The sequence below is a fragment of the Opisthocomus hoazin genome, chromosome 3, assembly GCF_030867145.1.
Source record: "Opisthocomus hoazin isolate bOpiHoa1 chromosome 3, bOpiHoa1.hap1, whole genome shotgun sequence".
Lineage (NCBI taxonomy): Eukaryota > Metazoa > Chordata > Aves > Opisthocomiformes > Opisthocomidae > Opisthocomus > Opisthocomus hoazin.
This window is the reverse complement of record NC_134416.1, coordinates 1,114,134-1,130,599: the sequence shown is the minus strand read 5'-3', so window position 1 is coordinate 1,130,599 and position 16,466 is coordinate 1,114,134. Positions and strand designations below refer to the sequence as shown.

Genomic DNA, 16,466 nt, shown 5'->3' with positions numbered 1-16,466 from the left:
TCTCGTCTCGTCTCGTCTCGTCTCGTCTCTTCTCTTCTCTTCTCTTCTCTTCTCTTCTCTTCTCTTCTCTTCTCTTCTCTTCTCTTCTCTTCTCTTCTCTTCTCTTTCTCTTCTCTTCTCTCTTCCCTTCCCTTCCCAGCCCATCCTATCCTATCCCATCCCCATCCCATCCCATCCCATCCCCTCCCCTCCCATTCCATCCGATCCTATCCCATCCCATCCTGTCCTATCCTATCCCATCCCGTCCTATCCCATCCCATCCCATCCCATCCCCCATCCCATCCCATCCCATCCCATCCCATCCCATCCCATCCCATCCTATCGTAGCCTTTCCTATTTATTCTAGTCTACTCTATTCTAGTCTCATCTAGTCTACTTTATTTTTGCTTCCCTGTGGTCACTGTGGAGCACCTGAGCTCTTGTTTCACCCTGGCGGGAAGCTGCCTGAAGGACTTTTTATTCCTCCCTGACACAGACAGCCCAGTATCTTCCCGTAGGGAGATCCAAAGCCTGGCCAAAGCGGCTGCCCCTAACACCATGGAGGATATTTTAAACCGAGGTGGTCAAGGAGAAGCATTAGAACTGGGAGACGAGCGCTGCCGTTGACCTAGGGCCAAAATCATTTCAATGGAAAATGCTGGGTCGGTGCATCACGCTCAGACCTGAATTACAGAATCACAGAATCACAGAATGGTCGGAGTTGGAAGGGACCTCTGTGGGTCACCCAGCCCAACCCTCCTGCCGAAGCAGGGTCACCTACAGTAGGCTGTAAAGGACCTCGATCAGGCGGGTCTTGAATATCTCCAGAGAAGGAGACTCCACAACCTCCCCGGGCAGCCTGTTCCAGGGCTCCGTCACCCTCAGAGGGAAGAAGTTCTTCCTCATGTTCAGATGGAACTTCCTGTGCTTCAGTTTGTGCCTGTTGCCCCTTGTCCTGTCGCTGGGCACCACTGCAAAGAGTCTGGCCCCGTCCTCCTGACCCCCCCCTGCAGATATTTAGAGGCATTTATAAGATTCCCTCGCAGCCTTCTCTTCTCCAGGCTGAACAAGCCCAGCTCCCTCAAGCCTCTCCTCATAGGAGAGATGTTCCAGTCCCCTCATCATCCTCATAGCCCTCCGCTGGACTCTCTCCAGTAGCTCCTCATCTTTCTTGAACTGGGGAGCCCAGAACTCGACTAAAAAAAAAAATCCTGCGGTGGAAACCTGGCAAAGACATTTAACCCTGCAAAGGTGGAGTTGGCCTCCAGCTATATTGTCGTGCTGCATTAAGGCTGCTCGTTAGGTCGGAGTTTTGCAGGACAAGACAAGGCGTGGTACAGGATTTCCACTTCTCTGAGCGCCCTTAGTCTCTGTTCTGCAGGGAAAGGCTTAACCGCGGCGTCTTCTCTCAACGCCAGGAAGCGATGGAGACATTTCCATCATTCAGGAGCGTTTCTTTAAAGCTGGGAACCTCTGGCACCTGAAAGCCCACTCCTTTTTTTTCGGTCCAGCGGTTTAAATAGATTCGGAGGATGAGCTGGACCTGCCGGAGGGCTTGGGGCCAGGCTGCCAGCGTCTCCTCCAGCTTTTTTTCCTCGCGAATGCTTGAGCAAATTGGGCATTTCTGAACACCCCGCAGGGGACTCGCTCCCAGTAAAAGGCAGTGAGATGTGATCTGTCACTTCTCTGACTCGCTGACTGTGTCAGTTTTAAATGCCACCGAGTCTGAGGATCCCTGCTTAGCACGCTGGGGGCTTTTTTTTTTTGTTCCCTTACCCATTTCTGTACCTTTCTTAAGAGGCATGTAAATGCAGGTGAGGATAAATTCCAAGAAATTGTAGTTCACACAAACATCCCTTGTATCTTTCTACATAAGCCCACGTAAAAATGAAGAATTTGAATAAATTGCAGCTGCCTGTAAGCCGCGGGTATCCCCCGGATTAGCAAAAGATGACACCTGCAGTGGTTGGGGTAATCTGAAAAAATCATTTAAATTGTCTGTTCTTCGGGATTATGATTTCTTTTAATCCTCTTTTGCGTTTCTGAGCTCCGTTCACTGCTTTGTGATTTCAGTAACCCCCTTCGCCGTGCTTCTGAGTGAGCTGCGTCGCCGGGTTGTGCTGAAGGTGCCTGGCCCTCAGCTCAGCAGGGGTTGGGGTGGTGGGAGGAAGGCTGAACCCCATTTTCTGCTCCGTATTTTGGTGATGGTCTCGATGCCCTACGCAGAGGACGTGAGACTGGCTCCTAACTCAGTAAATGTGCACGGGGCAGGCACCGAGCAGTGCGTAGCTGAGCTCTTCTCCCTGGGATCTGACAACAGGACTCCTGGGAATGGTTCAAAGCTGCGTCAGAAGAGGTTCAGACTGGACATTAGGAAACATTTCTTTACTGAGAGGGTGGTCAAACACTGGCACAGGCTCCCTAGAGAGGTGGTCGATGCCTCAGGCCAGTCAGTTTTTAAGAGGCATTTGGATAATGCCTGTACTACTATGCTTTAACTTCTGGTCAGCCCCTGAAGTGGTCAGGCCGTTGCACTAGATGATCACTGTAAGTCCCTTCCAGATGAAAATATTCCCTTCCCTGCCCTTCCATTCCCATTCTATTCCATTCTGTCAATCCCTTCCCTTCCCTTCCCATTCCATTCTGTCCACTCCCTTCCCTTCCCTTTTCCCTTCCCTTCCCTTCCCATTCCATTCTGTCATTCCCTTCTGTCATTCCCTTCCCTTCACTTCCCATTCCATTCCATCTTTCCCTTCCCTTCCCATTCCATTCCGTTCCATCATTCCCTTCCCTTCCCTTCCCATTCCATTCTGTTATTCCCTTCCCTTCCCTTCCCATTCCATCATTCCCTTCCCTTCCCTTCCCTTCCCTTCCCTTCCCATTCCATCATTCCCTTCCCTTCCCTTCCCTTCCCTTCCCTTCCCTTCCCTTCCCTTCCCTTCCCTTCCCTTCCCTTCCCTTCCCATTCCATCATTCCCTTCCCTTCCCATTCCATTCCATTCCATTCTGTCATTCCCTTCCCTTCCCTTCCCTTCCCTTCCCTTCCCTTCCCTTCCCTTCCCTTCCCTTCCTTTCCCTTCGCTTCCTCCGTGCAGAGCCCAGAACACGGTCAGGTCTGTTCATTCCTCACTGGCTCCATCCCTCCTGCCATTGGGTGCCGGTGTCGACGCAGCCCATGGTTATCACCGCGTCGAGGTGTGTCGGGGCGGGTGGTCTGGGGAAGGTGCCGGCGGTGGGACACACGCGCCAAAGAGCTGTTACCTTTGCCCAGTGTTCAGTTATGGAGGGAAGGAGTGTTGGTGGGGGAAGAAGAAAGAGTTCCTGTCCCCACCCAAGCCACCCTTCTTCTCCCTCCTGCCTCCCCAGACGTTGCGAGCGCTTGCTGCAAGCGTTGAATCGGAGAATCATAGAATGGCTTGGGGTGGAAGGGACCTTTAAAGGTTCTCTGGTTGAAGCTTCTCTCTCTCTGTGTTCTCCTCCAGGCTGGAATGGGTGGAAATCATCGAGCCTCGAACCCGGGAGCGCATGTACGCCAACCTCATCACGGGGGAGTGCGTCTGGGACCCTCCCGCCGGGGTGCGGATCAAACGCACGAATGAAAACCAGTGGTGGGAGCTCTTCGACCCCAACACCTCCCGTTTCTACTACTACAATGCCACCACGCAGAGGACGGTGTGGCACCGGCCGCAGAACTGCGACATCATCCCTCTGGCCAAGCTGCAGACCCTGAAGCAGAACACGGAGTCGCCGAGGGCTTCCACGGAGAACAGCCCCGGGAGGAGCAGCAATGTCAGCAGGGAGGGCAGCACCAGCTCGTCCCTGGAGCAGGAGCTGGAGGGCAGCGAGAAGGTGCAGGAGCAGAGGTCGAGCCGCCAGTCGACCCAGTACGCCATCGTCAAAGAAGAAACGGAAAGGTAAAAGCAAGGGTGGCTCTGCCGGCACGTGCTGGCTGAGCTTGGTGGTGTGTTCATAGAATGAAATTGCAAGTTCAGATAACCCGGTGGAAGAGCAGAGAGCAGAGCCCTTGTCCTTGCAGCTCTTTATTTCTGTTGCGTGGAGGTATTTGACAGGTGGCTCCTCTTGCTGGGTTGCTCATGGGTCTCTGCACCCAAGTCTTTTGCTCCTCCATGAAACAGTCACAGGAGGAAGAGGTACAAGCACCTGTGAAAGGTGTTTTCTCCTCGTTAGGGGCAACTTAGATGTTCCCTTTGGAAAGGTACGTGGGAGAAATAATTTCTTGTGCTCTGAAACACCTGGTTTTAGAGAGTGGCGTGGTTTTAAATGATTTCCCTGGATAAGATCCCCCTAAGAAGGGCACATGATTCCTGCTGCAGACATGGGTTGTCCTGCTGGTCTGCGGAGCTCCTAGCAGAGATGATGTCCAGGTGGAGACCAGTGAGCCTGGAGAAGAGATGTCTCCGGGGTGACCTTATAGCAGCCTTCCAGTACCTGAAGGGGCCTACAGGAAGGATGGAGAGAAGCTGTTCACAAGGGGTTGAAGTGATAGGACAAGGGGGAACGGCTGTAAACTATAAGAGGGCAGATTTAGATTAGATATTAGGAAGAACTTCTTCACCATGAGGGTGGTGAGGCCCTGGCCCAGGTTGCCCAGAGAAGCTGTGGCTGCCCCCTCCCTGGCAGTGTTCAAGGCCAGGTTGGATGGAGCTCTGAGCAACCTGGTCTAGTGGAAGATGTCCCTGCTCATGGCAGGGGGTTGGAACCAGATGATCGTTAAGGTCCCTTCCAACCCAAACCATTCTGTGATTCTATGATTCTATGATTCCTCTTGTAAAGGAGGAGCTTCAAACTGACACAGCCTGGCCTCCACACATCTTCCTTGTGAGAGTAGGTTTCATCTGCCCAAGCTTTTGGAAGCTCCTGCGATAAAATTGCAGAGCTGGTCTTTGCTTGCCCATCCCCAAAAATACCAACCCTTGACGTTCAACGGGACAAGGGGGAATTGGTTTTAAACTAAAAGAGGGGAGATTCAGGCTGGATATAAGGAAGAAATTTTTACGCTGAGGTGGTGAAAACCTGGCCTTAGGTTGCCCAGAGAGGTGGGAGATGCCCCACCCCTGGAAATATTCAGGGTCAGGTTGGACGGGGCTTTGAGCAACCTGATCCAGTTGAAGATGTCCCTGCTCATGGTAGAGGGGTTGGACTAGATGGCCTGCAAACATCCCTCCCAACCTAAACCATTCGATGATTCTGTGATTCCTTGACCTGCTACAGGCAGCAGCCCGCTGTACCCTGTGTGTCCCCCCTGCTTCTAGCTTGTGCCCACAAGTAACATCGTCTATTGGATGTGTAACATCCAGCAGCACATAAATCCTCAGCAGTGGGGAATAAAATTCCCCCTGGAGTGGGAGTGCTTTGTTGAATGAAACTACTGGCATCCAGAATAGCCAGAACCCTCCTGCCCACCCCGCGTCTCGCTTCGTTTGGCTGTAGCTGGGATGGAGGACATATTTCTCCAACCCCTTTGTGCTGGGCGTTGCACACGTGTGGCAAGATAATCCCTTTCTTGAAGAGTTTCAGGATAAAGGACTCCGGGCAGGCTTTGGAGTTGTGGTGAAACCTCTTGTCCGCTCTCCCAGGGCCCTGTTGTCGTGCTGGCTGGCCCACGTGCAAGCAAAGGTCTCCCTCCTGTCTCCTCCCTCCCAGGACCAAATGCTTTCCTTGCCCACATCTGTAACTCTTCTTCGCTCCCCTACCCTTCCATCCATCCCACCTTGCCAGCGCTCTCAGTGTTGGCCAATTCCTTCTTCCATCGAGCTCAACGCTGCTGAGCTTCAGGTAGTTTGTTGCTTTCTTCTGCGTGCCCTGTCCCGGCACGTGTCCTTCTTGCAAGCTGCGTAGACAATGCCAAGCATTAAGAGAAGTAAAGGAGGTGCTGCCTGCATCATGCCTGGAGGGATTCCCAGCACTCACCCTCACTCGGGGTGTCCCATCGCCCATTCCTGAGTTTGGATGGGCAGGAGAAGTCATCCTGGGCACAAGGAACGGGAGCGAGCGCTGTTGGAGTCTGTTTTGGGGTGTGCAGACCAGAATCATGGGGTTTCCTTTCTAGGATTGCAGTTGGTGTTTCATAACGTGCTCCCCTCGAGGGAGCGCTCCACGGTGCGGCAGGCTCCATGCTCAGGGAGCTCCGTTTCTCTCCCAGGTATTTACTCCTACAGCTCCGTATTTTACGCAGTGAGCACCTGGGATGGACTTTCCACCTCTCCCTTGTGGGGATGGCCAACAACCCAGCTCACAGATGGCAAACAAGCTGCTTGGTGCTCCTAGCACTTGGACTGGGGTGGTTCCAGTTGCCCATGGGAACATTGTTTCTTCTCTCTTTTTCTAAACTCCTTATCACTAAGCCTTCTCCAGACCTCACAGAAGCTCCAGGAGGAACCAGGACATCAGTGAAAGGCATGGTCCTCAGTGCCCCAATGGGTGATAGAAGCCTGTTGCACCTCCTCCAGAGCTTGGTGGATTATGAAATTATTGAATGGTGGGGGTTGGAAGGGACCTTTCAAGGCCATCCAGTCCAACCCCCCTGCCATGAGCAGGGACATCTTCAACTAGAGCAGGTTGCTCAGAGCCCCGTCCAACCTGACCTTGAAGGTTTCCAGGGAGCGGGCATCTCCCACCTGTCTGGACAGCCTGGGCCAGGGTTTCATCATCCTCGTCATAAAGAATTTTTTCCTTATATCTAGTCTAAATCTTCCCTAGTGTAGTTTAAAGCCACCACCCCTTGTCCCATCACCCCATGCCCTTGTCCCAGCCCCTCTCCAGCTCTCTCGCAGCCCCTCCAGGCACTGGCAGCTGCTCTAAGGTCTCCCCAGACCCTTCTCTTCTCCAGGCTGACCAGCCCCAGCTCTCCCAGCCTTTCCTCCCAGCAGAGGGGTTCCAGCCCTCGCATCATTGCTGGGGCCTCCTCTGGCCCCGCTCCAGCAGCTCCAGGTCTGTCCTGTGCTGAGGGCTCCAGAGCTGGACGCAGGACTCCCGGGGGGGGTCTCAGCAGAGCGGGGCAGAGGGGCAGAATCCCCTCCCTCGCCCTGTGCCCACGCTGCTGGGGATGCAGCTCGGGAGGGGGTTGGTGAAGCAGGAGCTTGTTCCCAAAGGGTTAACGGGGATCGAGTGGGTGGGCTTTAATCTCCCCAGGCTTTGCTGTGGAACACGTGCAGATCAGTGGCTTCCTGGGGGTAGGTCCATTCTCCATAGCTGGACCACAGAAGCTGGTGTGGATGCTGCAGGTCGCTAATCCTTCGTGTCCTCCACCCACACGTTCTCTCTCCTTTTCCAGTGTGGGTGTATTATGGGATGAAAAGCTGCTGGGTAGAGTGGGAGGAGGGAGGACTGGACCTGGGCTCTTAAATAGAAAGTCTTAACCTGTGGAAACCTTCTGCTAGCAGAGAAGAGCAAGCCAGCCATGGGGTGGATTTGCTCCTGGCTGCTGGACTAGATGACCCACAGAGGTCCCTTCCAATCCCGACCATTCTGTGATTCTGTGGTTCTGTGTCCTTTCAGCCCCAGGAATATGTAGCCTTGGCCTTGCTGGAGGCCGGTGTAGAGCGGACACCAGTTCTCCTAGCTTTAAAAATAAAATAAAAATGGAAAAATAAAAAAAACAGATGCCACTAGAGGGAGCAGATATTCCTGCTCAGTGGACAGTTTCCACCTGCATCCCTGGAAGTGACGCAATGGTCCTGTCCCTTCAGCTCAGCCAAACCGTGGCAGCGTCCCGCTTCGGTGGCAGCACCCCTGTGTCCTGGCTGGAAAAAGTCACGTTCCCGTGTTGACCTTCCCCTCTGAGCAAGTGGGCTGGGCGTGCTAGAAGCCCTGGGAAGCTTTGCTGAGACCTCAAGGTCTCTGGGACCCGTTGAGGGAGAGATTTCTGAAAGTCAAGGAACCCTTGGGAGGGGTTGAGGATGCTGCAGCGTGGTCTGGCGCTGCTGTGCATCCTCGCGTCTCGTGCCACAGGGGAGGTTCTGCCTCCAAGAACAACTTTATTCCCACCAGAAATGGGAAGGTCTTTGCTGCGGCTGACTCAAGGGAAGGGGAGATGCTGCGGGTCAAAAGGGGAGATGTGGCTGAGCCTGACAGATGCGGCACTTCCAGCAGCGATGGGGCGGATGGGAAGCTACGGAAACATCTGCGTAGCACCAACGAATGGTTAAATCCATGGGGAATGGGTGTGGAAGTGGGTAAAGCACAGGCTGGCGGGGGGATGCTGTGGTGAGGGGTTTGCTCCACAGCTCCAGGGATGGCCCATAGCTGGACAACCAGAGAGGGTTTTATCCAGCTCTGATTTCTATAGTGAAGCACAGAGGAAGAAGGAGGCCTTGCTTATGCTGATCTGCAGGAAGGCTGCCAGGGAGGCAGAGATTTCTTCTCCAGAAGTGGCTGATGCTCTCCAGCCTGGGACAGATAAGCCGAACATGAGCCGTGCAAATTAAAAATTGATTTTTGATGGCGGCGATAGCAGCTGCAAAGGGCAGAGAGGCAGTTCAGGCGTTCGCGTCTCGAGCTTCTCGGCGTTCAGGGTATCTCTGCCTTTTAGTGTTGGTTTCTCACCACAAGGAACTTCCAAGCTGAAAAAATACATATTTCTAGACAATATATCTGTTCTGTACCCGTCCGAGTCTTCAAACTTAGCAAAGCGGCTTCAGGCAAGCTGCGTTACAGCACAAAAAATATAGGGGCTTCTTGGGGGGCTTCAAATATCTGAAGACACAAAAACTTCAGCAGAAGGAGTCGGTAAGTACCGTGACTCTTCATACCCGAGGCACGAATAGGAAGCCACTCGGCGGAGGTCGGAGAGTTGCTGACTCTCAGTGACCCTGTGGAGGAAGCTTTTTTTATTTCACCCTCATCTTTTGCTTGTAAGCATTAAAGTATATACGGCCACGGGCGCCCTGGGTGAGCAGATGTGAGGTTGTGGCTGACAGTGAACCAGATCTTGAGCTCACATGAGCTTTCAGGACACCTCCAGCCATGCTTTCGGTGACATCTCTGGTGCGTGGCCGTCTGCCCACCCAAGGGATGGCTTTGACCAGGTGGGTCTATAAACGCTGGCCATGGGAGGTGAGTGTTAAACTGCTTTATTTCAGTCTTCCTCGACTGGAACCAGTTGGACTTGATGATCTTAGAGGTCTTTTCCAACCTTAATGATTCTATGATGAAGAGCACTGCTGCAGCTCCTTGCTTAATCATAGAGTCATTGAATGGTTTGGGGTTGGAAGGGACCTTTGAAGGTCATCCAGTCCAACCCCCTGCCATGGGCAGAGCCATCTTCAACTGGATCAGGTTGCTCAGAGCCCCATCCAACATGGCCTTGAACATTTCCAGGGATGGGGCAATCCAGGGATGGAATGACCTTCAAGGGCTGATTTTGGCAAGGCCAGACCCACTGGGTGCTACTCAGGTGTTTGTGGGTCTCAAGGGTGTTGGAGATCCCTCCTGGGACCACTGATCTCTCAGCACCCATAGAATCATAGAACAGTTTGGATTGGAAGGGACCTTAAAAATCCTCTGGTTCCAACCCCCCTGCCATGGGCAGGGACACCTTCCACTAGACCAGGTTGCTCAACCAGACCCAGGGTTGCATCTGAGCCTTGCTGTTCATGGGCAGCCAAGGAGGGAGGCTGAGATGGACCCTATACATGCAATATCGGGGTGGGGGAATTATTCGGGGTCACCTCTGTGTGGGGCGCATGGCATTTCTGAGCCTCAACCCTAACAAGCCAGAGATGAGGATGGATCTGGGCATCGTGTGGCGTGTTGGAGATGATGACTGGAAATACTTCATTTGCACCAAAAGGAGGAAATGGAAGGGGATTATTTGTGAGGCTGCAGTGGATCTAGAAAAGAAGGTGTCGTGGGGCAGGTTGAGTCATCACCTTCAACCAGAGACATGGTTGAAGTCTCCTTGGTAGGACAATTTAAAGTAGGATGGTTTTTCCAGTGCTTGGTTTTGTTTCCAAGAAGAACCAAGGCGGGAAGGGAGCTCTGGAGGTCACCTGGTGGAACCTCCTGCTCCAAGTTTCATAAAGTTAAGTCTCATAGTCATTTCAACAAGGTTTCTGCCTAAACATTTCTCTCCTGAACTTGTCCGGTCTTAAAAGAGAGGTCAGGGGAAGTGGGCAAGTCTTGAGCAACTGATCTCCTTGGATTTCGCACGCAGGTGTGCCCACACCCTGTGGTGACAGGAGGATCTAGGAACCAGAGCGTCTGGTTTGGTAGGAGATGGTGGAGGCAGCACCAAGTCCGCTCCTCATGTCCTTGGTGCAGCAGCGGACCAAGGTGGGGCTGGTCCCATCACCCGTGCGCAGGTCAGGGATACCACCAGCCTCTCCATCCACAGGGAATGTGCCGTTGCCATGTTCTTGGGACTTGCTGGACTTGCCTTACGCCGCTGTGGTGAGATGGGATTTGCACATTGCTATAATTAGCAGCTGGATCTGGCTCCAGAGACCGCGGTCGGAAGTGCTGCTGCGTTGTCTCAACTCAGTGAGCTGGCATCTGCTCATCTTCAGGATCTCAACAGCAGCTTTTTCTTGGTGGTCGGCAAAGGTGGAGTGCGTCCCAGCAGGAATTTCTTGTGCTGTCTTGCCCTAGACTTTGCCTTGCTTGTCTTAAAATGGTCACTTTTCTACAAAGCACAGCGTGACAGCTGTGAAACCTCCGAGCAGGCTGCAGCCGGCATGTCAGCTGGGTTTTGTGTCAGGTCATTGGGTTTTTCTACGCTGTCTGAAAGTATCTGTGGTTATTGGTGCGTGCAGAGTCTTCCCGTTGCTCAGAATCCTCAGAGAAGACTTGTTGGGGGCAGAGAGGACCTGCACGGAGGATCTCAAGCTGTCCCCACGGCTGTGTCACCAGTGGGCAGCATCTCTGCCCCTACTTCTGCAGGGATGGGTGACAAGTGGAGGCTTGAAGGACAAGCAGGTGGATCTTCTCCGAACATCACGAGAGCTTTCCTTGGGCCACCTCACAGGACTCCCCTCTGCTCTGCCCTAGTGAGGCCCCATCTGCAGTACTGTGTCCAGTTCTGGACTCCCCAGTTTAAGAAAGATGAGGAGCTACTGGAGAGAGTCCAGCAGAGGGCTATGAGGATGATGAGGGGACTGGAGCATCTCTCCTATGAGGAAAGGCTGAGGGAGCTGGGCTTGTTCAGCCTGGAGAAGAGAAGGCTGAGAGGGGACCTTCGAAATGCCTCTAAATATCTGAAGGGTGGGTGTCAGGAGGATGGGACCAAGCTCTTTTCAGTAGTGCCCAGTGACAGGACAAGGGGCAATGGGCACAAACTGAAGCAGAGGAAGTTCCGTCTGAACATGAGGAAGAACTTCTTCACTTTGAGGGTGACAGAGCCCTGGCCCAGGCTGCCCAGGGAGGTTGTTGAAGTCTCCTTCTCTGGAGATATTCAAGACACGCTTGGACGCGGTGCTGTGCAGCCTGCTCTGGGTGACCCTGCTTCGGCACGGGGTTGGGCTGGGGGATCCCCAGAGGTCCCTTCCAACCCCGACCATTCTGTGATTCTGTGACTCTTTGAGAATAGGGGGGAGGTCTTTACCAAAGTCCCATCTGCTGTGACATTATGCCCGAGTTATTTCTCGAGACTTGCACTTTTCTTGCGGCTCTCCTCTGCCCCGATTCTGAAGCCTGGCGTGATATTGGAGAAGATAAAACACGACACTTAAGTCTTCCTGGATTAAGTGTAGCTGAGCTGAAATAGCCGAGGGGTATTCCCTTACAAACCAATCCCCAAGACGTGGTGGAGCTGCCTGGGGTCGAGGCGTGATGGTAATGGGTCCTGTCGGGTGTCTGGGGCAGAGCAGGGTGGCGTCAGGTAAAGATGGCTCTAACCTAGAAGATGTGTGGTTGGAATGTCTTGCGAGGCGTTCCGCTGTGCCTCATGTGAGCAAAACCCCAGTTTTGGTTGCAATCCTCTCGATTTCCATCCTTTTTCTGAAGGTGTTGGGAAGACCTGCCATGCTCGGGTTTGGAGCGCAGGTGGATCCGTGATGCAAGTGTCTGCAGCGTCTGCTGCACGGGGATTTTTCTGGATCCTTGCAGAGATTCTCAGCAAGACTCTGCTGTGAAGGAAAACCGAGGAAGGACGTGGGGTTGCTTCACGAAGCTGTGCAGCAGGGCTGCAGCATCGAGCAGATCCCAAAGAGCTTCCTCGTCAACGTCTGGCCTCCAGCGGTAGCGTAATGCATGAAACTCAGAGCATTTCTTCACCCGAAGGTTGGATTTTCCCTGCTGGATGACATCTCCATGCCTGGTGTGAGGACACTGCGGGTGCTGGGTGTGTTGGGCATGTTCCTTTCCATCCCAAGGCTTGGGTGTCGAGGAGCTCTTCTCCTGCAGATGGGTCAACATCACACCAGCAGACCAGCTACATGATGGGGAGGGTAGCACAAGCCTGCTGCGTCCCTGTGCCAAAAACAAGTGGTTCTCCTCAATTTAGGAGCGCTTCACCCGAGACAGAAAGCTGCCGGTGGTTCCACAGGTTGTGAGCACTCGCATGGACCTGGCCTCGGTGCAGGTTCAGGCAGGGTTTGTAGGACGGGCTTTCCTCTGGATCAACAGCTCTTAAAAACCACAAGACGCTGAAATGTTCTGCCTTGAGGTTGGAGGAGGGGTGTTTTGATGCGTTGGCATGGGCAGCTCAGAGAGAGGAGGGATGTGACCATCACTGCTGGAACGGGCAGCTCAGGTGCCATTTGTCCTCTTCCAGCTGATGAACCCGAGAGCTGAGGGCTTCCTTTCCATGGAGGATACGGATAAAACCCTTGTAGCTCCGGGAACACCACTTTGGCATTTCTGAAAGCGGCAATAAATAAGCTCTGCTCCTTGTTGCCTTCTCCATCTGCTGGTACCAGAGGACTGAACGTTTCTGCTTCCTAAGCGGCTGCTCCCGAGGTCTGAAACCCTCCGCAAGCAGCTGAGGTGGCCTCTGCAAGCGCAGCCTTCTCCTCTTTGTGCCTGCCATGGAAGGACTTGTTCTGAAACAGCATTTGGTGTCCTTTATATCTCCGTGGTGTGTTCATCTAGAAACGTCTTGGTACTGCCAATACCCCGAGGTTGGAACAGGGCCTTTCATGGCTCAAATAATGTTTTTATGGGTTAGGTCCATGAAGCTCGTTCAATATTTAACGATTAGATGACTAACCATGGGAAGAATTTTCCAAAGGATGTGCTGGGTTCTCAATGGCCATATAGACCTGCTCCTTTCTGAAATGTGCTCCCGGCTGACCTATGGGGTGAAGGCCTGGAGACAAGAGCTCTTCAGGGTGAAGATCCAACACCTGGAACACCTCTCTTGTGAGGAAAGGCTGAGAGAGTTGGGGTTGTTCAGCCTGGAGAAGAGAAGGCCCCGGGGAGACCTTCTTGTGGCCTTTCAGTACTTAAAGGGGGTTTCTAAGAAAGGTGGAGACAGGCTTTTCACCAGGACAAAGCACAATGGTTTTATACTGGAAGACGGTAGGTTTAGATGGGATGTAAGAAAGAAATTCATACGATGAGGGTGGTGAAGCGCTGGACCAAGTTGCCCAGAGAAGTTGTGGATGCCCCATCCCTGGAAGTGTTCAAGGTCAGGTTGGACGGGGCTTGGAGCAACCCGATCCAGTTGGAGATGTCCCTGCTCATGGCAGGGGGGGTTGGACTTGATGATCTTTGAAGGTTTCTTCCAACCCAAAGCATTTGATAGTTTGATGATTCAATGAAGTTTTTGCTCCACTACAGAAACAAAAAAAAGATAGAAGGAATTTTTTGAAGCGTGGAGTCTGCTCCCCAGCTGCTGTCACTGCATTGGGTAATCGGCATTACATAGGCCTACATCAGCCCTAAACAGCTGGATCTTCCTTCCCATCACCAAAAGGCGAAGAGGATGATCCAGAAGCCCTCTGCCCTGCCAGTCCCCAGCGCCACAGGGATGTCATCCCGTAGCCAGGCCACGGCTTACCACTGCAGGTCCTTCTCGTCCTGGTATTTTGTCCACGGGGTGTTCTGTGCGTACAGCCAGCGGGCAGAGCAGGAGGTCAGGGACCAAGGTCCCCCGTGGCTCCAGTGGCCAGGAGCTCCGGCGCGGGCTCTGCCTGCCCTCAGAGCAGTCTCTGAGGAGTCCCGCTTGCTGCTACAGGGATGCTGCCAGGCTGGGGAAGGGAACACTAGAGGAAATTGGAACTATTACAGAAATGGTGATTTTTTTTTTCTTTTCTTTATTTGCTGCCTGTAGCAGAACAGCCACCTCCCTGCTGTTTCCCTCACCGTGGTTGTTCCTTCCTTCACTCCTCCCGCATAAGCCTTGCAGAGGAGGTCACTCTGTTATTTTTCAGCAGATGTGAGACCTTATTGAACGGACCTAACGAGATCCAAGGCGGTGTGACCTTTAACGATGTCTCTTTGATCACAGCCTTGAGCTGCTGCGAGGGGTGCACCAGCAGACCACGGTGTGGGCTTCCAGGGCCAACTCGAGGGCTTTCACAGAATCACAGAATCACAGAATCACAGAATGGCAGGGGCTGGAAGGGGACCTCTGTGGTTCATCTAGTCCAACCCCCCTGCCCAAGTAAGGTCACCCAGAGCAGGCTGCACAGGACCTTGTCCAGGTGGGTCTTGAATATCTCCAGAGAAGGAGACTCCACAACCTCCCTAGGCAGCCTGTTCCAGTGCTCCGTCACCCTCAGAGGGAAGAAGTTCTTCCTTATGTTCAGCTGGAACTTCCTATGAAGGAGGATTTTCATGTAGACCTGCTCCAAAGTGCCATTGCTTTGGCCTCCGTGACGGAGTGGGGAAGAAGGTTGATATGGTTTTGCCAATAGGTGCAGTGCACATTTGCTTTGTTCTCCTGTGTCCTCTCACTTCCCATTTTCACCTTCTCTTGGACTCACCTTGCCCAGTAAAAGGATTCATGTACTCAAGGCCCATGGCCAGCATCCAGGTGAGCAGGGCCGTGGCTCAAGCTCCTTTTTCCACCCAACAGCCTTCAGGCAGTCCATTTCAAACAGCTGAATCCATCTCAACTGGGTTGCTCCGAGGGTTTCATGATCACCACAGAGATCACCACCCCCCCAGGCTTCATACTTTTCTGCTGGTTCCATGAGATCCTAAATCTCACAGACCTCGTCAGGCATTGAGAAGGATGCTAATTGGAACCATCAGGGTTGGGGGGAGACAGGCAGCTTCTGCAGCATGGGAGGCAGGGTGGGAATGGGCTTTCAGACTGTAATTAAAGCCAAGAGCTCTCTGCAGGAAATCACTTTCCAGGTCACGCGTCTTTCTCCGTCGCTTTCACATGCCGCAAGCAGATTGCGCCTTGCACGGAGGCCGCACACAGAGCCGAGCTCCCACATTCGGTCTTCTGACGTCTTTCTGTCTTGTTTTATCCCTATTATCGACTTATCCCACCCATATCATGACAGAAGCCCGGCACTCTTGCTCTGCAAGTGAGAATCTCATCTGCTGATGCTTGGCATCACCGTGGATTTCTCCTACTGAACATAGTTGGTCAAAGAGCAACTCATTTAGTCTAGGTGATCGTTGTAATTCCCTTCCAAAACCAATATTCTATTCTATTCGCGCCTTTATTTATGTTTCTCGCAGCGTCTCTAAGCAGCCCATGAGGATCATGGACATCAGTTGTGTTAACCTGCGTTTCTGCTTCTGAGTATCCATGTGGATGTTGGGTGAGTGACCTCTTGTCATCACCTGCTGTAGGTCGCCAGCAATTACCACCTTCTCTGAAGTATCTAGAGAAGATCTAATGGTTTCACAGAAGCTTCTGCTCACCTTGTTATGAGAAACTCAAGTACTGAACCATTTCTGGGTGGGTTTTGTGGTTGGTGGTGGCTCCTCTGGCCAGGGCACTAGAGAAGTTCATAGAATCATCAGATGGTTGGGGTTGGAAGGGACCTTTTAAGGCCATCTAGTCCAACCCCCCATGCGATGAGCAGGGCCATCCTTCACTAACTAGATCAGGCTGCTCAGAGCCCTGTCCAACCTGACCTTGAAGGTTTCCATGGATGGGGCGTTGCCTGGCAGGAAGCAGCAATGCCCTTGGTCAGCCGGAGCGTGACGGACGTCTTGGACGTCTTTTCCAGCTGTTATCTCTCAGCATCCCCATTTTGTCTGGATATTTGATTTCGCCCGCCTGGGAGGCTACCTCACTCGACTTCTTTTGGCTTCAGTTTTCTTTCCCACTTGCCAGTGCCTCAGGCGCCCCGGTGCCGGCCGTGCCAGGTCTTGCCCCACCGGGCTGGCTGGGTTTTGCACCAGATGAAATGTTTACCGTGATGCTGCTCAGAAGCCCATCTTCACAGAATCACAGAATCATGGAATGGTAGGGGTTGGAAGGGACCTCTGTGGGTCATCTAGTCCAACCCCCCTGCCAAAGCAGGATGACCCACAGCAGGCTGCACAGCACCGCGTCCAGGAGGGTCTTCAATATCTCCAGAGAAGGAGAATCCACAAACGCTCTGGGAAACCTGTTCCAG

General features: G+C 53.0%; 1 protein-coding gene across 3 annotated transcripts in view; it reads left to right on the top strand.

The window, feature by feature from the left end:
- The window catches only part of ARHGAP39 (Rho GTPase activating protein 39), a 173,871-nt gene that overhangs the window by 107,135 nt on the left and 50,270 nt on the right, over positions 1-16,466 (top strand). For all 3 annotated transcript variants that reach the window (XM_075415425.1, XM_075415426.1, XM_075415424.1), the window contains exon 2: positions 3,462-3,893. In XM_075415425.1, the coding sequence (XP_075271540.1) occupies positions 3,462-3,893 (432 nt within the window). The remainder of the gene's footprint in view (positions 1-3,461; positions 3,894-16,466) is intronic.